At 35.6% G+C, this 22,956-nt stretch overlaps 1 protein-coding gene across 6 annotated transcripts in view; it reads left to right on the plus strand.

The window, feature by feature from the left end:
• The window catches only part of FGF12 (fibroblast growth factor 12), a 543,244-nt gene extending 529,279 nt beyond the window's left edge, over window positions 1-13,965 (plus strand). For all 6 annotated transcript variants that reach the window (XM_082393377.1, XM_082393376.1, XM_082393375.1 and 3 more), the window contains one exon: window positions 10,054-13,965. In XM_082393377.1, coding sequence (XP_082249503.1) covers window positions 10,054-10,172 — 119 coding nt within the window. In that variant the 3' untranslated portion in view covers window positions 10,173-13,965. The remainder of the gene's footprint in view (window positions 1-10,053) is intronic.
• The last annotated feature ends 8,991 nt before the right edge of the window (window positions 13,966-22,956 follow it).

Genomic DNA, 22,956 nt, shown 5'->3' on the forward strand with positions numbered 1-22,956 from the left:
AATTGGTATTATAGGAGAGAGGGTCACTGAATAACACTGACCAGCGGGGATGGGATCAAGGACACACATGTCAAGGGGAGGGCTAGATTTAAATAGAAACAGGAAGAGTTCAAGCATTTTAACAAGCAGGGAGCCAGAGCATGTATGAGCAGGTGTGTGAGGCTTGGTAACTTTTGTGGTGGAAATATGAAAACTTTCTCTTCTGCATTTCTTTTCTAAGGGAAATACAAAGCATGGTAGTTTATTGATGAAAAGGAAGGAAGGGAGGGAAGAAAGGAGGGAAGGATAAAGGGAGAGGGAGAAAAAGAGAAGAAAAGACAAGAAGAGAAAAGAAAAGAAGGCAAGCCTATTACCTGAGTCTGAGGAGGGTCTGAGGCAGTTTTCACAGTTTGAGGAGGGAAGAGAGGTATGGAATAGTCACTTGGGAAGAATGAGAGAGGAAATTGGGTATAAAAATGTAGTAGGACTCTACAAAGTGCTGAGCACCCCAGAGGTGTGGGGTCAAGACTTTGACTGAGACCAAGCAATTAAGTGTTGTTTTTCTCCAAACTCTTTAAACTATTTGACTATAACCTTAGGGCAGGAGCCCTGCAGCTAATCACACATGAATTTGAATGCAGATTTTGCCTGTGTCAGTGCACTGCTTTGAACAAACTACCCTTTTTGCTCTTCAGTTTCCTTAACTGTGAAACAGGTCAATTAAAGTATCCACCTTTTAGGGCCATTTAAAATAAACTTACTGTATATAAATTGCAGATGTTTAGTAAGTGCTCAGTTAATATTAGCCATGATTAAGAGGACAGTGGCTACTTAGAAAGAGAATACCCAGGGATGGTACCTGAAACCTGGTTTATTATTGTTGTTTGATTTATAAATAACAGCAACCCCTAAGATGTCACTTTTTCATACTTTTGAGAAAGGCATTATTTTAGTTTAAGTTTTCCAAGAGAAATTTATGATAACTAACATAAAACTGATTGTTGAACATTAAAAGTTGCAAACAGGGAATCTGAGTTATTATAATGGCAAGGGACGCCTGCCTATTCTGATAACTGCATTTGCAGCAGAGGTACCAGTGAAAGAATATAATAGAAAAATATTAAGTGGAAAGCCTGCCCTGGAAAGACCCATAACTAATCTTACAAAGAGAGGATGGATTTATTCTTAATAAGACTTCAAAGCCCAGTGATATGTATTTGGTCCTTTTCTTTTCTAATGGCACAATCTTGCATTTAAAAGTAAAGCAAAAAATAAGTTGAGCAAATACCATATATTATTACAAGGTTGGTAGCTTATGGTCTTGTTATGACCAAGTGTAGCATTTTATTTGATAACAGGACCACAGGGCTTTCTACAGAAAAATGGACCACTGCATCTCAGCCAGCTGTGAAAATGACAGCCTTCACTACGCCAAGTCACTAAGTGACTAGGGTCCATCATACGAGTGTGTTCCGTTCACAATAAAGGGGTGAGCTGGGGATTCCTAGCAGATGCTATGTCTTAAGGTAATACATAACGTTGGCTATGTTATTAGAAATCCGCGCTTGTCCTTGTGTCTGCAAATGAGGAAGAATATTCTCTCATGAAATCTCTACCTCATTCTTATTCTGAAAGCTGGGATAAATCCCTCTGCTTCAATATACTATAAATCAAGAAAAGTCAAAACATGAATAAAAAGAAACATTCAGAAGAAAAAGAAGAGAAGGAAGAAGAGGAGGAGGGGGGGAAGGGGAAGAAGAGGAAGAAATTGAAACATATATCAGAATAGAGGAAAAATAGAAAACTGATTTGAAGAAAGAGATCTAAAGAGCCATATAGCAATACTTCCCTTTTCAGAGCATTATCTCCTTTTTACCATTTATCCAAAACTATTATGATACCACATATGTTAGAAGAAGAAGAATATTTATCTCAAAAACATTCTGTGGGCTGAAAAAAAGAGCAAGTATATTTTTTCATACTTTAAAGAGGAAAGAGGGCAAAAAATATGATCAGGACAACCCAGAAGAGCCAAATGAAAGAGATGTAACGTTGTGAATCATGCAAGTATTGCATTATCAGGACACTGAACATTCTTGAAATTTGGATATTGAAACTTTGTTGGAAAGATAGTATAAAATTAAATCAGAAAGAAACACAGTTAGAAACTAGTTCCATACCAACAGCTGGCCATTAAATCATGCCCACTGAAAATAAAGCCTGTATCACAAGTGGAGCCCGCAAGGTCCTGAATGAGAAATAGGTAGTTATATCCCAAGTTCCCCTCACTCGATTGGTTTCCAGTTGTTAAATCTGCAGTGGCACTGAATCTGAGTTTCTGTGAAACAGGTCTGGAGAGCTGGGAGGACAAGAACGAGAGGGAGTTGGAGTTTTTGTTTGTTTTTTTCACTTTATTCTCAATTTGGAAATTACTCCTCATCAAAATAACTAGAATATCAAACTTTGCTCTCATAGCTATAGTGCCCCAGAATGCATAAAACAGAGCACTTGGGAAGAAAATATTCAAGGATTTTTTAAAACTTCTAAAGCATTGACTAAAAACTCTATTTTCTAATGAAATAATAGCTTATAGTAAAAGAAAGTGATAGAAAAGCCCCTTCTTAAGTACCATTTTAGTCCTTTGAACTACTGCAAACCAAGAGACTAGGGTTCTTTGCAATTACTAATAAGGAACTTATTAATGGGAAGAAAAAAAACTTAATCTTGTATGGGACAGTAATAATTTGAGAAGCACAATTTAGGAGCTGTAGAATTTATATAATTGTTGAAGATCAGAACCTCGACAGTTCCCTGGAAATGTTTCTTAAAGGTTTCTCAGAATTGCTTAGTAGTATATGATTGGAAATTAATACCAGAACTCCAAATTCTAGTACTGGTAGCTGTAAAAATATTGCAATTAATTTTTACTGTACAGTATACAGGAGTCTCATATGTGGGATTAGTAATTCTTGATTTATCATTTGTTGTTTGTTTAGTCATCTTAAGTGCTAAGCTAAATTACGCTTCCCCCAAAACAAAAGGATAACCATTCTCAACATGTTAGTTAACTTAACAAAGAGAGCCCCACTTTTCAATTGCAGTCAGAGTCATGGTATTTGAAATGTGTTAGATGTTGAGAACAGTCATCCCTCAGTATTTGCAGGGGATTCGTTCCAGGAATCCCTGTGGATACTAAAATCTGCAGATGCTCAAGTCCCTTATATAAAATGGCATAGTATTTGCATATAACCTACACATCCTCCTGTATACTTTAAATCATCTCTAAATTATTTATAATACCTAATACAATGTAAATGCTATGTAAATAGTTGCCAGAGCAGGGCAAATTCAAGTTTTGCTTTTTGGAACTTTCTGGAATTTTTTAATTGAATATTTTCCAATCTGCAGTTGGTTGACTCTGAGGATGTAGAACGCACAGATACAGAAAGCCGACTGCATAGGAGATAAGCAGCTGGTCTCAAACATCATGGCACCCAGCTAGGTTTGTTCCTAAGAAATTAAGACGGTGTTTGCAAGGCATCAGAACAACTCATAAAAGTTTGAAACGCTGCCAACCATTTCTTATGTAATCTATGCAGTAAGATTCAGTTTGATTTTTCTTGACTACCCTGACTGGCTGTATGAATGTCATGTAAACATATTTAGACATTTTTCTAGATAAAGAGATTGAATAAATAGATTTTTCCCTATATACTCATATACTTGATGGACATATTATTAACTGTTCATTCACTAACAAATCAAGGCTGATATGTATCAGGATCATGGCTTAAATCCTCTGGCCTGGATTCAGGAGGTCTGATTCAAGCTGGCCCTGTCACTCTCATCCCTCGCCACCTCTCGGTTTTACCCCATCCTTCAACTGGTCACTGTTTCTCTTATACAACCTGCGCTTCATCCCTTCATTCGTATTTAGTAGCTCATCCATTTCTCTAAATCCTCTGCATCCTTCAAGGCTAAATCAACATCAAAGAACTATTTTATATACTCATTTCCATTAAACTCTGCTATGGCCCTTTCTACCCTGTGATTTGTGTGAATGCCTGTGCTCTCTTTCTTAGCCTTGAGCACCCTGAGGGCAGGAATCAAGAGAGCATTTCTTGGAATCGCTGCAGAATCTAGCAGAGCGCCTTGTACAAAGTAATTTGTACCTGTTCATAAAATAAATGAACAAATTAATGGTGAAACAAATTCATCTCTGGATATTAGTCAGCAAAAGAGTAACTGGAATTTGAGGAGAGAAAGAAATGAAAAGACAGTAATAGAATCAAAATGATACAATATTTTTAATAGTTAAGCCAAGTTAAAAGGGCCAATAAATGTTTTGTGAACCAGTTCATTCCATCAAAGAAATCTAAGATACTCTGTCTCTCCTAAGTTTGCCTTTGGAGGTCAGGTCCAATCAGTTCAGGAAGTTTCCTCAACTCCCCTCCCCATCATATAGTAATTCATAGCTTTGACTCTAATCAAGACACTTCTTTTCCAGAGAACAGCAAACTTCTAAGACAGCACTGTGTAATAGAAATATAATACAAGCTACATATGTAATTTAAACTTTTCTGGTAATCATATTTAAAAAATAAAAACAAACATATGAAATAAATTTTAATAATGTATTCAACCCAGTATATTCAAACTGTCATTTCAATATGTAATCAATATGAAGCATTATTACTGAGATATTTAATTTTTGTGTGATCTTTAAAATTCAGTACTTATTTTATACTTGTAGCACATCTGAATTAGGACTAGCCACATTTTAAGTGCTCAGTGATCACATATGGCAAAATGGATACTGTATTAGGTAGCACAGTCCTAGGATGTTCTCATCAGATTTTCCTATCCTCTCACCAACCCTGTACCCTCAGTATATCTCAATTCTCTCTTTTGCAGTACAGTCCTAGGACTAATATTGTTGACTATTGGGGAATTTTTGGCTCTTCCCATGAAAATAAGACATCTCTGGCTTTAATAGTCACTTCTTTGTTTACAGCTTACACTCAGGGTGTTTGCTTCTGTGTGTGTGATTTTTTAAAAATTATGTATAATTGTTAATTATGTTGTATAAAATATACACAACATAAAATCTACCATTTTAACCAATTTAACAGTACATTTCTCAGTCCATCCACATCTCTACAAAGGACCCAATTTTGTTCCTATTTATGGCTGAGTAATATTCCATTGTATATATGTATCACATCTTCTTTATCCATTCATCTGTTGACGGACATATAGGTTGTTTCTATGTCCTGGCTATTGTAAATAATGCTGCAATGCTGGACCTAGAGTCTGTCATACAGAGTGAAGTAAGTCAGAAAGAGAAAAACAAATATTTATATTAAGACATATATGTGGAATCTAGAAAAATGGTACAGGTGAACATATTTGCAGGGCAGGAATAGAGACGCAAGCATAGAGAACGTATGTGTGGACACAGTAGGGGAAGGGGAGAGTGGGATAAATTGGGAGATTAGGTTTGACATTAATACACTACCGTGTGTAAAATAGATAGCTAGTGGGAACCTGCGGTATAGCACATGGAGCTCAGCTCGGTCCTCTGTGATGACCTAGATGGGTGGGTTGGGGGGGAGGTCCAAGAGGAAGAGGATATATGTATACTTATAGCTGATTCACTTCATTGTACAGCAGAAACTAACACAATATTGTAAAGCAATTATACTCCAATAAAAAAATAAAGAACTGCGATCTAAAAAACAGAAACTCTTGAGAATGTAGACAAAAGGCCAGAGGAGATAGAAAATATCACAGAGTTCAAGACATACAGAAGAAGGAGTGAGAAGATATAATACTTATCTAATTGGAATCCCAAAGGGAGAAACAATTATACTCCAATTTAAAAAAAAAAAAAAAAGAGTACATTTCAGTGCCATTAAGTACATTCCTGTATTGTGCAGCCATCACCACCATCCTTCCCCAAAACTTTTACATCTTCCCCAACTGAAACGCTGCACCCATTAAGTATTTACTCCCATCCCCCCTTCCCTCAGTGTCCCGCAACCACCATTCTACTTTCTGTCTCTATTAATGACTACTCTAGGTATCTCACATAAATGGAATCATAAAATATTTGTCCTTTTGTGCCTAGCTTATTTCACAAAGCCTTAGTTCCTCAAGGTTCATCCATGCTTGTGTCAGGACTTTCTTCTTTTTTAAGGTTGAACAATATTTCGTTGTATGTATATAACACATTTTGTGTATCTGTTCATTTGTTCAACCAACCAAGTGTACTTCCACCTTTTGGCTATTGTAAGTAATGCTGCCTTGAACACGCGTGTACAAATACCTGTTCACGTCCCTGCTTTTATTTCTCTTGGGTGTATATCCAGAGGTGGATTTTCTGGATCATATGGTAATTCTATGCTTGATTTTTTGAGGAGCTCACCATATTGTTTTTCACGGTGGCTGTCCATTTTAAATTCCTGCCAGCAATGTACAGTGGTTCCAGTTTCTCCACCTACTTGCCAACACTTGTTATTTAATTATTTATTTTTATAATAGGCATCCCGAATTTGTTTTCATTACCATTTTTGGATGACATTAGTAATATTTGGTAGAGGTGAAGCCAACTTGGCTCTACATTAATATACAGAAATAACTTAAACGTTGGTATATGACAGTCATCTATACCGTTTATTTGATGAATTGTTTTTCTGCTTTTATTAAAAACTTTTGACTGGGACCTCGAAATCCTATACTCCCATCTGGCTCTGCTACTACTCACCATCTGACTTAAGGGAAGTTGCTTAGTTTCTTTTATGTTTAAAAAACGGGGATAAGAATTTCTCACCTACTTTATTCACCTGGTTATTGTAATTATCAAACGAGTTGGTCAGTTTACAATGGCTTTGAATTTCCATTTGGGCAGGTTTGGGCACTCCCCAGCAGCATCCAGGAAAATCTTCACAATCAAATGCCAGCGCGGGTTCTATGCTGCAATCTAGTCTCTCTGGGATCATTCAGTGCCTGGGAAGAAGTCCAAGCCCCAGTTAGGGTTAAATGTAAAATTCTGTCTGTTGGTACAATTCATTAAAAGACAATTTGCCTATAAAAAATAAATAAATAAAATGGCTTTGAAAATTCTGAAATAGATTTATTGATGGGATTAAAGGTTTATTTAAGAGGTTATGATCGTGGTTACTGTGTACATCACAGTGATTTGGGTTTACGTTTTGAGCTTATAATGCACTTTATAGAACACTTATGCCTTCTTGTTTTCTTCTGGTATGTTGTGTCATCATTTTATTAGGTACCATTCAGACAGAATAGCACAGTTATGGAGTGTTAATACAACTATCAAAGGAGGTTACACTCCTGAAGAGAAGTGTTTTGTCCTTTCTTTCTTTGCTTTCTAATTGGATCATGGTCTCTTAATTACATTTTAATTCTAAAACTTGATTGAGTTTCATACCCCTTGATTTGTCAGCTTCTTAAGTTAGGTAGTATTACTGGCATCTGAGAGTCTGTAAATAACAATGAAAATTAAAGCCCAAGAAATTAAATTGAATCTATTGGTTTAATTACTCTTAATTTTCCAGCTATGATATATAATAAGATATATTTTTCAAAACCTGGAATTTTATTACTCCATTTAATGGAAATATTGGAAAATTAGTGATTGAGTTGTCCTAGAAGAAGAGCAAGTTGCACATTTTGCTATGACACTAGTGAGTTTTGTTCTTTTTGAAATACTGAAAAATTTTAGATGCCAGTTTGGAAAACTCTACAGGGACTTGATACTAGGATGGTCAGCAGGGTTAAGTTATTAGAAAAGCTATCTACAATGATAATTATAATGGCAACATTTTGTGTTGTCATAGCTTAAGTATTTTATGTGTAAGTGAGAAATAGCCCAAAAAAAAAGATAAAAGTTAAAAACAAATGTCTTGAGTAGACTCTATGATACAAGGAAACAAAAAAGAAATTGCAACTGTAAGAAATTCAGATACAAAAACTATAAACTATATTATTTAATGGAAATTAAAGAGTAATATTCTTCAAGTGCCTGTAAGTTGAAGTTTAAGAAATTCGCGTGTCAAAATCTATTGTGTGTATTTTTAAATATTTTTTTTCATTCTTTGAGACTGATTTAGCAGTCGGTAGTCAGGTCTGGGGATTTTCACAGCTGATTAGATGACAGAGTAGGGAAAAACTGCTTTATGGCATCATATGAATAACTTTCCAACTGAATCACTTCATTACTTCTGAGTTCCCCTGTGCACTAACCAGTTATAAATACATGGCTATATTTTGCACATATAAACATATTTTTTAATTTGGGGGATTTTAATACTTGTGTATAACAGAAATATAGGTAACAGACATTAGGCATGAGGAATTTCAAGATTTCAATAGAATCTTAAGGATCTTCTGTCTTTTGTAAAAGAAAGGTAGAAGCTTGAATTACCTACTGGCACCATCTGAAAATTACAGGATCAATTCTTTCTAGTTTCCTCTGTATACTTTGCTAGTGAGGCCAAAGGCAGTTAGTCCTTTGAGGATATTGGAGGGACCATTCAGTGCAATAACTGAAATATTTTAAAATCTCATTTAAAAATATATATGTATAATAATTGTGCACAATGTACTTAACAAACATGCTTTATATATATATTTTGTACTGGCCACAGTGTGGTTAAGGTTTTGCCAGCATCAGCATCACCTGGGCACTTACTAAAAATGCAGAACCTCAAGCCCACTATAGACCTTCTGAATCAGAGTCTTCATTTTAACAATACCCCTAGGTGATTGAGATGCACATGGACATTTAAGAAGCCCTACTACTGAGATGTTGGAAGAGACCTATCTCTTCATCACTGAACTAGTCTGAGGAGAAGCTTACTTGTATCTTAACTCTCTTAATCTAGTTTTGGATTTAGAATATACCTTCAACCAAAACAATTTATCAGTATGTTCTCTGAAATCTTTTATTCAAAATGTTCATGAAGAGATCAGCTCATTCATTCTTCTTATACATCTTTGGATGCTTACTGTGTGTCCATTAGACAGAGCTAGAAAGTGGCTAAGGATGTAGACCAGGCAGTGTGGCTCCCAGATTGGTGCTCTTAACCACCACGCGACATCTATTTATTCATGGCCATGCTCGGGTCTCCAGTTCCAGGGCAAAGCCCATCGGCGGAAGCAATTTGATTGGAAATAACATTCAGATTACCAAGGTATTGTAGTGATTGTTCAATAGATGGGAGTACGCAACTGTTTGTTCCTAAGTCAAGGATAAAAATACCTCCTGATATTTAAGTAAATATTTCATATGCTCATATACAGTCACATTTGTCTCACAACAGTAAAATGAATCTGTTTTAATGGACTCAATACGCTAATAGATCCTATCTTATCTTTGTGAATTGAAAAACATTTTTCTTTCTATGCAATAAGCTAGAAAGAGCCACGATAATTCACAGATGACTGAGCTTTAGAGCCAGACAAAACAATAGAGATAAAAGGAAGTGTTTATATAGATGTGAACTGAAATCTCACGGTTGCGTAATCACATTTCCTATTGATGAATAACTATCGATGAATACCCTGAAAGTTGGCAATAAATATTTCAATTTGATAAAACAATGTCATATTTCTCGCAGTAGGGTAAAGATTAGGATCATGTAAATAAGAATTTTTTCCCTACCCGAACAAGATTGCAGGCTAAAGGCTAAAAAACAAAATATCTCTTTCTACCCTTTAAATGTTATACTCCCAATGTCTCCTCTAACTCTAGATGAAAATCCTATTATATAGGTTAGTAGACAGTAAAAACTTAAGCCTTATCTATACAGGAACAGAAACTACACATGTGTCTGCCGTTTGGGAAGACTTAAAAGGTTGTGACTGATAGAACTAGAAGAGAATTATGTGTATCCATTAAATGTTTTAAGTTAAAACTCGTTTTCACAATAGGAGGAAGAGCTAGTGATGAGAGTGAACAATATTATAAAGTCAAAATTGAGCTGTTTATTGAGGCCAAATTTATGTCCACTATTGTAACGAGTAATTAATGTGATTTTTGCCTTCCAGTGTGTATGTACAGAGAGCCATCGCTACATGAGATTGGAGAAAAACAGGGGCGTTCGAGGAAAAGTTCCGGAACACCAACCATGAATGGAGGCAAAGTTGTGAATCAAGATTCAACATAGCTGAGAACTCTCCCCTTCATCCCTCTCTCATCCCTTCCTTTCCTCCTCTTGCCCGTTACCCATTTCCTTCCAATAAATCCACCCAAGGAGAGGAAAATAAAATGGCAACCCAAGACCCAGTGGCTAAGATTCTGCACTCAAAATCTTCCTTTGTGTAGGATAAGAAAATCGAATCAAAGCTTGTCTGTTGCAATGTGGTAGAAAAATGCACATGCACAAAGATTAGCACACCTAAAAGCAGAGGAAAAAATAAATCAAGACTCCACAAGCATTAAAATAAACTGTGTTGTTATTAATAGAGGGCTAATTGTAATGAAGACATAACTATCATAAAGATGAAATAAAATTATTACCTTAAAGAAAAGGGTTTTGGAAAATTGAACTTACAAATCGATGTAATACCCTAAATACCTTAAACTCTGGATAATTCTCTGGTGTGTGTTTTGTTTTGAATTTGTATTTTCTTTGGACATCTGGAATTGACACATTATTACATTCTGTTTCCAGGATATTTTTACCATGATATTGAACATGTATGAATTATAGATTCTTCTATTGCCTATAAGCTATATAGCCAGAAATCATTTAACATCAAGAAAAGTTTAAAATTTTATTCTTGAAATCGATATTTAAGATTGTTTCATGAAAGGTTAGCCTTATGTTGAATTTAATGCTATTAGCTGATTTCATTCCTTCCTAAAAAGAGTTTCAGATTCTACTAGGACAATATCATATTTTTTTCAAAGGTATTAATTCAGGGGCTCATTTTTTTTCTTTAGCCATTTAGAAAAAATTTCATGTTTTAAGGCTGATGTAACTTTTAGGAATTCTTTGTCATTGCCATGCCCAGGCAGTGATAAATAAGTTATGTGCTCATACCATTTTGGTCTGATTTTTTACTTTGTGGACACCTTTGAGGGTATAGGTGCATGTCTAGCTGTCTTAGAGAGTTTTATACCATCTCTTGCAGCAGGAAAGAAGGAAGAGGGGTTTTACATAAGGAAATAAATCCTAAGAAATTGGTGAAAGCAAATTGTATTTGTCTTTGTACCTTACCAGAGTTTTCTGTATGTAGCATTTTCCAAACTTCACCAAGGAATTGGGAGGTATGGCTGTGAAATTCCTAACTTACTATCTTATGAAGCCAGTGAATCATTTGTTACTATATATCCTCATTTATAAATCTAGTTGAAAATCAGTCTGTCTCCTAGAACATAGAAGGAAACTTGTAATGCGCTGAATTTTCAAGGGACATAGAGGAAATAATACGGAATTAACAGCCATGGCTCCAACAGACAGGGTTGTGTGAGCGGCTTAAAGTAGTCCCCCGCCCCCCCCCCCAAAAAAAACAACACCTCGGTGTAAGACTAGGCAAATACATATTTAGGAATACTAAAGTGTTAGAAAAATGTTAGGGAAGAATTGAATGTTATACAATTGCCTTGGAAAAAAATAGATCTACTTAGTCCTACAAATCAGGAATGGTGTAGAGACATCCAAATCAAAACAAAACTAAAGAGAATGTTAAAAAATATATGCAGATTTATGGATATTATCAATGAGAAGACTTAGCATGTTACTTCTCCTATAGCTCTACCGTCCAGCATGTATTGTTCCAAATACTTCCTAAAATATATCCACTTTGCAGAAACTCTAGGCCCTCACTTCAATGACCTTGCCGTTGGTTGCTGTATTCTTTCAAAGTCACTGTGGTTTCCCTCACTCTACACAATCATTATTCTTCAATAGTGGCCCGTATCCTTCACCAAGTATTCTATTTCTTTTATCAGGAGGTTAGCAGGAAATGAAATGGAGGAATTTAACTGGTTGCAAAGAATAAAAGTTATGCATCTAGGCAAGGATTTTGAACACACATTTGCAAGAGATATTTGTTTAACCAAAATACTTGGAAAGTAACAAATATAGACATTTAAATTAAAGGAAAAAAGGAATGTTACTCTTCTAGGAAAAGAATGCCCTTGTCAAAAGAAATACAGAAATACAAATCTGGTTGTATTTCTCCTTGTCACTCTTGATTCAACTTGATTATAAACGCACCTGTCACTTCCAGGACCAAACAAATCCCAAGCACAAAGCCTTATTTTCTTTGAAAAAATAAAAAAGAGGCTTCTACAAAATGGGTCACAGGTTCATTTAGCATAAAATGATTTGTGCTTTTCGGTCATATACACATACACACATAAACATAGGCATCACAAGCTCACAAGTAACACAATTGACAGTTTCTCAAAATGTTATCAATTATACTAATGATTTCATGGCAGAATATATCTTATCTAGTTAAATATTATGGAAAATATGGTAGAGAAATGAATTTCCAACAAAATTCTTCCCTTTTTTTTCAATGGCTGTTCATTAGCATCTAGACTCCTATCTGTCTCCTTCGTGATAACACTGAAGAAATAGTTCTAGCTACCCAATTGGTATATTGTTTTTCTCCATATCATTTAAGCAAATGTTCACCACAATAAAATGTTTTGGAAACTTACTGTCAGGGAATAAATTGGAAACCTCGTATTTTTTTACACATTAACCTGACAAAAACTATGGTTTAGAGCACAAGGTGAACATTTGCCTAACTGCTGCTTACTTTTCAAGTACATAAAACCTTTCATAGAAAAAGTCAGTATTCACTGTCTAGGTTTTTAAAATATTACCAAATATACACATATAATTATCCTATTTCCTCCAAAAATATGAGCCAGTTTAAATAGTTTGTTTTTCAGGTTTTTTTCAGGTTTACTCCAAGTAAAATAATTCTTAACTTTGATTTTCATCATTCCAATTTCTGGGTCTCAATTCACCCATCACTTCTCCTGTAAGTAAAATAAGCCTGTTTTTCTTAAATGCATTGGGAAAGTCTCAGGAAAATTATGACTTTTAGTAAAGCTTTGTAATTGGCTATGTAAATATAAGGTAAAATATGTTTATTCTAAGAGTCCTTATTTTAACATGTTTCAAAATCAGTGGGCTTAAGAATGAAAACAAAACTGAGAATCTCACAAAATAATTTTCTGGTCAATATACCTGACTCGATGTTTAAGCTAGAAGTCAGAGGTATAGAAACAAAATGGTGCTGAAGTTCCATTTGCTAATTCAGAGATTTTGTGCTTCAGGAAACTGGAGGACAGCAAGCCAACCTATTCTTGATCACAGTGATAGTTTGGGTTTTGAATTTTACATATGAATTTCATAGCACATTTTTAGTCATTGTGGATCAGCACAATAAAAAGACATCAGTTTGTTGCAAATGATGATGCTTTATGGGCCTCATTCTAATCCGGATAGCTTTGAAAAGAATTGTTCTGTTTAAGAAAATGACAGTGCCATTAATAGGTTTTGTATATAGGTTGGTGGTCCTGTGGTGCCACTAGTAAGACATGAGGGTATTAAGACAAAAGTAAAGTATGAAGACTGTCTTTTTGTGTACTGAAAAGTTTGAAGGTCCTAATTTGGGACCACTAATTCCCTGGCGGAGAAGCATGACTACATCAACAGTAATTGTTTTAAAACATGGACCCAGAAATAGCAAATCTACTATTGTGCCTTTATGGCTTTGTCTATAAGGCTGTGCTCTGAGAAGGTTTTCCATGATGTTGCTCAACTTCATCTGCACCAGGTGAAACACATTCAAGCGTACAAATCCCCTGCTCATTTTAATATCATAAAAGGCTGAGATTATTTCTCTGTCATAAAATTGTAAATAGCATTTTTTTAAATCAGAGTCACATTTAAAACTGGATTGTTCTACAAATAAATATGTGTATATATACATATGCTTCTGAAATAGGATATATTATATAGGGTTTTTATTTGATTTGTGGTCTTTAGTCCTAGGTAATCAAAGATTAAGAGATTTGAAGGCAAAACTTTATATATAAATGTATATTTCTAATGATAGTATAAATTGCCACTTTATAGTAAAAAAAAGAAACAGGTGGGAACAATAATCAAAACACATGCTCCTTCAGAATGCCAGCGATTCTGAATCCCCTCTTTGATGCAGAGGTGGCTATTTTTTATTTCTAAAAAGGTATGTTAAAGAGCTGTACTTCCTGATACAGATTCCCTGATAAGTCATGTCAGATTGCAAATTTATAGTTGAGGGCAAGAAAAAAAATGCTAAATGCAGATATTTTTCAGGATTTTTTTCTGGAACCCAAGTTAAAAATTCAATATTTAAAATCTAAATTAAGTGAAAATAGCTAATGTTCAGGGATGATATATTGAGCTTCAGTAACAAACAGAAGCAAAAATATATTTAACACTATGATAATAACATTAAAATAATGTCATAGTAGAAACTGCATCATTAGATGTTCTATTAGTTGGACAGAATTAGTTGATGTTTCTTTGTCTTTGCTCCAAACACAACCTAAAGACAGTGGCATTAATTTTACTTTTGTTCAAAAGTCCAAAATACACTCCCACGAATAGAACTGGTTTTAGCTCCATTACAAGGTTAAATGTTACAATCTTAAGAAATTATTGAGACCGAATTGTTTAATAAACGCATTGTGTGAGAAACTGAACAAATTAATGTTTTGTTTTTACATTAAAGCACAGATTATTCAAATCACTGTTTTTTTGAGATCAGATTTGTAAAATGTTTATACATCACAAACTTCCTAAGGCAAAAAGCGATTAAAATCTTGAGATGCTCATGCATGCAGAGAAAATACTTGAACTTTTTTTTAACATTAAATTTCTTTGGGAGTCTCTTTCCTTTTTAAAATGTATTTAACCTATAATGTGTCAATGAAAAAGTGCTGTGTCTCATAAAAAGAAGATCAAAACCGGATTTATGGATGGGGAATGAGTCAAAATTTTTATTGAACACTGAGGTCAAAAGTAAAAATTACTTCCTAATTATGAAGCTACTTGTGGTAAACCTAATAACTTGCTTTTTGAGAATTAAGAACTAGAGGACATTCATTTGTTCATAATTTACTAACTAGTCACTTCCTTGAGTTTAAGGATCATAAACTAAATTATGGTCTCGAAAAAATCCAAGAAGGCTTGACACATAAATAATGTAATATCCAAAGGTAAGTGCTACCATAGGTGTGTTACTAAGATTTAATATACAACTGATGATGCAACAATCAATCCTAGATGAAAGACAGGGATTGAAAAGCAGATAGATCTTTACTGAGTAATGAAAAGACAACAAAGGGCCCCTCCAGTAGAGGAAATAATTTGAAGAAAAGTTGTAGAGACACGAAAAATACTATTGATACTTACCTGGGAAATACTTGTGAATGAAACAAGGAATGAGTGTTCAGAGGAGGAGGTGGGGGGAAAAAACTGAGTTGAGATTAATAAAAAGTAAACGTTATTCAAAGTTTTGTCACGGCACTGCTTGGATGGGTTTGAGCCTCTGTATCTGTTAGGATGCTTCTGTTTGCTCATATCAGAATCCCCCAAACCAAGCCAGCCCTTCATCTAGAAGTTCCCAGGAACATCACCATGGAGACTTAATTTGTCTGTAGTTCTCTCAGCTCTACCCACTCCATGTTTAATAACTTCGCTCTTGGAGTTCGGAATTCTTTTACAAGTTGCAAAATGTCACATATTTATATCATCTAGTCTCTCTTACAACTCCCCAGAAAACATCTCCTCAAATCTCCTTGGCCCAGTTTGGGTCAGGTGTCCATACAACGACCCACTGTGGCCAGGAATTTGAGATGTGTTGACTGGTTTAAATCAACCAGGGCCTTTTCTTAGACTTCTAGGTTGGATGTGCTTCCCCAAAGATACAGGTCTGCATAGATGAGAAGTGACTATTTGAGTGAAATTCAGAGTCTATTTAGCAAGAGGAAATGGAAATGCATGCTGAGTAGCAAAAAACGCCAACTTTCCATTATCTGTTAATGAATGTATTTCCTATCACAGCTCATTGGATATTCTAAAAACTGGCAGAGAAATGCAAATACTGATAAATTAAAGCTATAGCCATAAACCATGGAGGACAGACAAAAGCACTGAAGTTTCAATTCCCGAAGCATTATTAGATGTCTGCTATGCAAAAGGCACTGTGTGGGTCACTGAGGAAGATATAAAGAGCTGCAATTTTAAAGAAAGGTGGTGCACTGGATAATAACTCAATACACCTGGTATGTCCAATGCTTTTAAATGACTGTCAGAGGACTGGAAAAAGCAGCTTGGCTATTCTAAACCAGAGGTCTATGTCATATCTACTTTTTGGTACCTAGGATTAGGCCATTACAAAATTCATCTCAAAATAGCTTTCAATAGTCAGTCCAGGTCCTAAATTCAGGGCTATTTGGTACTTCAGCATCACCTGGGATAGCCATACATAGCATTCTTGAATTTTCGCTACAGATTATAGTGTATGTTTGAACACTTTGAATGATGGTTAAATATATTAATCTCTCAAGCAGCCTATTCCACTTGGGAGCAGTACTGGTGGTGTAAAGTTCTTTCTTATATGAAGTAACTTGTTCTGTAGCATCTACCATTGTTTTAAATTTCACTCTCCAGGGCTATTCAATGTCAATTTAATCCTCCACCTACAAGAAAGCCCTACAGATATTTGAAGATCATTGTATTTCTTTATCATTCTTCAAGTATTTTCTACTCATGTGAAAGATTTTCAGAGATTTAAAATATTTTGTTTCTGTACCATTCTGTTTTATTCAGAACAAATTTTATTAATTTGTAATGCATAATCCAACATGGTATTCCTTATATAATCTAACTGGTCAAGACATTCCCTCATTCTTGATATTGCAACAATAGTACATTAAGATTGTATTCGTTTTTTGATGACCTCATCAAAAAAATGTTAACATTCCAGTTCATTTTTATCAAAACACCTAAATATTTTTTTCACCTTTTCATCTTTATGACTTAAATTGAGATGGAGGTTTGTTAATAGACTAAGAATAATTCTAATCTGGTCAAGTCTTTGAGAAGCATAAACTCCAAATATACAAGCTCAGCATTGTCCAGATATACTACAGAATTTCCATTCAATGATTAAGCATGGATCCTCTACTTAATTTTGTGTGATTATACCTAACTTTGTGTGATCAGGTCAGTCAGTTTTCAGGAATTAACCACTTCATCTTCTCACCTCATCTGGGGCAAGGTTTTAGAGCTGATCATTCTGATGGAAAATCTTATCTTGGGAAATATGTGCTATTATAGAAGATACATGGCTTGGCTCTATTTTAAATTCTCTCTCCTCTTTTTAGTCTCCATTAATTTCATTATCAATCTCTCCAATAATTACATTAATTAGACTTACCAGAATCAGTTTCTCATTGATCTCATTATGTTATTCTGAAAGTTTAAATCTTTACTTATTTGTTTCAATAATAATTTCCAGATCTCTTCGAATTTCTATTTAAAGTTTTCTTCTCTAAGTCAACTTGCAGTGTTCTGGTGCACACTCTAAAAACTTTCTAAGCTGATAAATCTCTGAAGCTTTAAGAACCTAAGAGTGCTTTTTGTTTGCCTTTGCCTAGGAAGGACAATTGGGTGTGCATCAAATCTTTGGTTTATCTTCTTCTGTAAAATTCTCCTGATTTTCCATCAACATCCAGCTTTGTTTTTTGCAGAGGAGATAATATACTCTATTTGAAAGTAACATGAATTCTCTGAGCATGAGCTTTCACAATTATTTTTCTTGGGAATTTAAAATATTATTGGTATTGTTATTTTTCTAACACTTTTTGACAAGCTTATCTAGAAGATAATATATCTTAATCACTATGCTATGTCTCTTACAATTATACTCATGTATTATCCTTGCCATTCCATTGCAATTTGTTGTCCTCAAAAATATGTCCCTGACCCAGAGAAGCACACAGAGACATACACAAGAACACAGTAAGAGGAGGTCTTTAATGTATGAATTACACGTCAGCCAGTCGATGCTTTGGCTTGTCTCTATCAACCACATTTTTATCCCTTGCATCATCATTTTCCTCCTTCTATCCATTTCCAGATTATCTTACCACTTGGATGACTGCCTTAGCTCTGAACTAGTTTACTTTTTTAAAAAATTAAATAACTGATATAACCCCCTAGGACAGTATTTGCCACATAGTAAGTCTTTAATCAATTTATTATTATTATTATTATTAGCTACATGGCATGCAGGATCTTAGTTCCCTACCAGGGATCGAACCCGTGCCCCCTGCAGTGGAAGCGTGGAGTCTTAACCACTGGATGACCAGGGAGGTCCCATAGTTTACATTTTTTTCACTAAGTTTTTGAGTACTTATTTTTTTTGGTCAGGTAACCCTGGAATGCACTATCGCAGATTCTGCTGGCTCAGCATATCTGGTTAAATAGGAGAACGGCCAACACAATACCCTTGTTTAATGGTCTTCCTGAGGTACAACCCACTCACTATTATCAGATAGCCTGCACTGGCACATCTCAGCATACATGCAAACTAAGCGTGAAATTATGGACTAGAATGATCTTGACCTGCTTGACTAACCTGCTCTCGAACTTAAAGGCTTGAACTATTTCTGACCTGACTGGAAAAGAAAAAGACTGTTGTCTGTTAGAATACAGACAATGCAATTGTCTGTGGATTTGCAGGTGGCTATACACTTCTCTGATGCACAATATGTAGTTATCCGGAACTTGGTTCTACAAGCAGGAACTCCAGTGGTTAGTTCTACCCTCTTCCTGCCTCCCCAACCATTGTCTCTACAACTAGACCTAAGTTCTGGTCAAATGTGTGTATCTGGCTTCCAGGTGAAGGAGTCCAACAATTAAATCATCAATCAGACCATAGAAAGTGATTTAACTTTCAGGACTTTTCCATTTATTTAAAGGAATGAAGGGACCTATTCAGTTTCTATTGTAAGACCTCTTCAGTGGTTCTTTAATCCTGGTTGCATATTAGAATTATCTAGGCTCACCACCCCTCAAAATCCAATTGCAATTGGTTTGGTGAGAAGACAGGTGATTCTCATCTGTAGGGGTTGCGAACCACTCTACTCAATAAACTCCTAAACAAAAATAACTAATACTTATTAAGTGCCTATTCAAGGCTGGATGAATCTGGATTTCTAGACAACTTGTAAGTTGTAAATATCTATGAGGGTTATGAGCAGAAGATGTCCTTTCTGATGAGGCTTAGACAATTTGAAATGCAGATGCTACTAGATGCCAAGCCACTGCTATGTCCCTGCCATATTCTGGCACTGCCTAATCTCCCGGAGATAGGGTTGTGATATATTTAGAGATTTCTTGATAAGGAACTTGGCCTTATATTAAATACTTGTCTATATATCTGGAGTTGATTCAAAGACAATTAGTTCTGTCTGAGTCCAGAGAGATGCTTGTTTAAACAGCCCCATTTAATGGGTGTTCACTTTCTACACAAGATACTTGGATCTAGGTGAGGTCAGTAAGTGTGGCTGCTGTCTTGAAATAGTAGCCCCAACGACGTCAAGGACATCCATAAAATATCTGGACCTTTATAGAAAATTGGCTTTACTTGCCTCTCCAATGCCATTTTATTTACGGCAAACGTCTTAAGACAGGCTTCGCCATTACTTGGAAAAAAGTTCACTTTTCTCTGAGAGTGCAGTCCTAGCTATGAGATATCTCTTAGTGTTCTACTCTGTCTTCTCTGGATCAGACCATCAATTCCCAGGACAGAATTAAGTTATAATAGCTTTTTCCATGCTTTCACTCAGAGCACTCTGTCCCCTGAAAAAAAAATTGTCACCCCTGATATTTTTTTCTCTGCCCAGCACTACACTCTAGAAACCAAGTAAGAGGTAACATGTGACTCTTCCTATACTACATGTACACTGACTGACCCTGACACAAGAAAAAGAGTTCTCTGTATCTGTTCCAGAAAGCTAAGTAATTCAGTGGTGTTTGTTTCTGTGTGTTACTATGTTGCCCATCTACCCTGCATTTCACTTGTCCTTGCCCTTATCTTTTCCATCGGAAACACAGCTTGTCTGATTCCTCCATCTCTGTTTTTCTTTCTCAAGATTGCTTTGGTTATTTGGGGTCTTTTCAAAATATACTACAAAGCTACAGTAATCAAGACAGTATGGTACTGGCACAAAAACAGAAATATAGATCAATGGTACAGGATAGAAAGCCCAGAGATAGACCCACACACCTATGGTCACTTAATTTATGACAAAGGAGACAAGAACACACAATAGAGGAAAGACAGCCTTTTCAATAAATGGTGCTGGGAAAACTGGACAGCTACATGTAAAAGAATGAAATTAGAACACTCCCTAACACCATACACAAAAATAAACTCCAGATGGATTAAAGACCTAAATGTCAGACCAGACACTATAAAACTCTTAGAGGAAAACATAGGAAGAACACTCTTTGACATAAATCACAGCAAGATCTTTTTTGACCCACCTCCTAGAGTAATGGAAATAAAAACAAAAATAAACAAAACGTAAAAGCTTTTGCACAGCAAAGGAAACTATAAACAAGGCAAAAAGACAACCCTCAGAATGGGAGAAAATATTTGCAAACAAAGCAACGGACAAAGGATTAATCTCCAAAATATACAAACAGCTCATGGAGCTCAATATCAAAAAAACAAAAAACCCAACCAAAAAATGGGCAGAAGATATAAATAGACATCTCTTCAAGGAGGACATACAGATGGCCAAGGGGCACATGAAAGGATGTTCAACATTACTAATTATTAGAGAAATGTAAATTAAAACTACAATGAGGTATCACTTCACACTGGTCAGAATGGCTATCATCAAAAAATCTATAAATAATAAATGCTAGAGAGGTAGTGGAGAAAAGGGAACCCTCTTGAACTTTTGGTGGAAATGTAAATTGATACATCCACTGTGGAGAACAATATGGATGTTCTTTAAAAAACTAAAAGTAGAACTACCATATGGCCCAGCAATCCCACTACTGGGCATATACCCTGAGAAAACCATAATTCAAAAAGAGTCATGTACCACAATGTTCATTGCAGCTCTATTTACAATAGCCAGGACATGGAAGCAACTTAAGTGTCCATCAACAGAGGAATGGATAAAGAAGATGTGGTACATATAAACAATGGAATATTACTCAGCCATAAAAAAGAACAAAAATAATGCCATTTGCAGCAACATGGATGGAATTAGAGATTGTCATACTGAGTGAAGTAAGTCAGACAGAGAAATACAAATATCATATGATATCACTTATATGTAGAATCTAAAAAAAAAGGTACAAAAGAACTTATTTACATAACAGAAGTAGAGTCATGGACGTAGAAAACAAACTTATGGTTACCAGGGGATAAGGGGGGGAGGGATAAACTGGGAGATTGGGACTGACATCCTAAATGCCCACTGACAGATGAATGGATAAAAAAGATGTAATACATATATACAATGGAATATTACTCAGCCATATAAAGGAACAAAATTAGATCATTTATAGAGATGTAGATGGACCTAGAGTCTGTCATACAGAGTGAAGTAAGTCAGAAAGAGAAAAACAAATACCGTATATTAACGCATATATGTGAAATCTAGAAAAATTGTACAGATGAACCTGTTTCTAGAGCAGGAATAGAGACGCAGACATAGAAAATGGACATGTCGACACAGGGATTAAGGGGAGGGTGGGATGAATTTGGAGATTAGGATTGACATATATACACTACCATGCATAAAATAGATAGCTAGTGGGAACCTGCTATAAAGCATGGGAAGCTCAGCTCTGTGCTCTATGATGACCTAGATGGGTGGGATAGGTAGTGAGTTGGGAGGGAGGTCCAAGAGGGAGGGGATATATATATACATATAGCTGATTCACTTCATTGTACAGCAGAAACTAACATAACATTGTAAAGCAATTATACTCCAATAAAAAAATTAAGAAAAAGAAACACAGCTTGTCAAGGCTCATAAGCCCCCTTGACTTTGCCCCAGTGATGAGAAAGGGAGAGTTAGAAATTCACATCAGGTTGTCCTGAGTTCTAGTACTGAGAACCTGCTGAATGCTAGGAGTGCACATCAAAAGAATATACCTGGGAACCAGCTCACTTTCTCTGCCCGTGCCAGAGCGCCAGCCAACTTTTTTCAGGAAAAGCCTGGGGAAACTTGGTCCTTTATTTTCAACAGAGGGAGACTGGAAATTGGGTCAGACCTAGTATGATCACTATAAAGCTTAATGCCAGTTCATCCATCTTGGACTCTCTCCTAGTATGGTGATTGGTTTTTCCAGTGGATCTCCAAGTAACAAACTCCCCTGGCTCAGGCTCAGGCTCAGGACCCCCATTCCAGTGAGCTCTGAATTTAGTGCTGACAGGATACAGCCTAGTTGTCTCCATTCTCTCTCGCTCTCTCTCTTAATCTCAGCTGTATCCTAGAGGGCTGGAATACAGTATTTGGTAAAGTAGTAGGTGATGATACCTAGAAAGTTAGAAAAACTCTCATCTAAATCTGATTGTTGTAGGATCTTGAACAAGTTAATTCCCCTCTATATCTGTTTCCTCATTGTAAAATGGAGATAGTTTGCAGAGCAGGGATTAACTTGATTGTCTAATATTTCTTATCTATCCTGAAAATCTGTGTCTTTTGTATGTTTTGACCGTTTGAATTTAATGCAATTATTGATATGTTTGGATTTCGGTTTACTATTTTATTATTTGCTTTCTGTTTGTTTCCTCTGTTTTGCATTTTGGTTTTCCCTTTTCTGACTTCTTTTGGACTCTTTGGTGGTTTCTCTAAGGATTACAATATAAATATTTTAACTTATTACAGTTTAT

Source organism: Balaenoptera borealis, assembly GCF_965194805.1.
Source record: "Balaenoptera borealis genome assembly, chromosome: 5".
NCBI classification, from domain to species: Eukaryota; Metazoa; Chordata; class Mammalia; order Artiodactyla; family Balaenopteridae; genus Balaenoptera; species Balaenoptera borealis.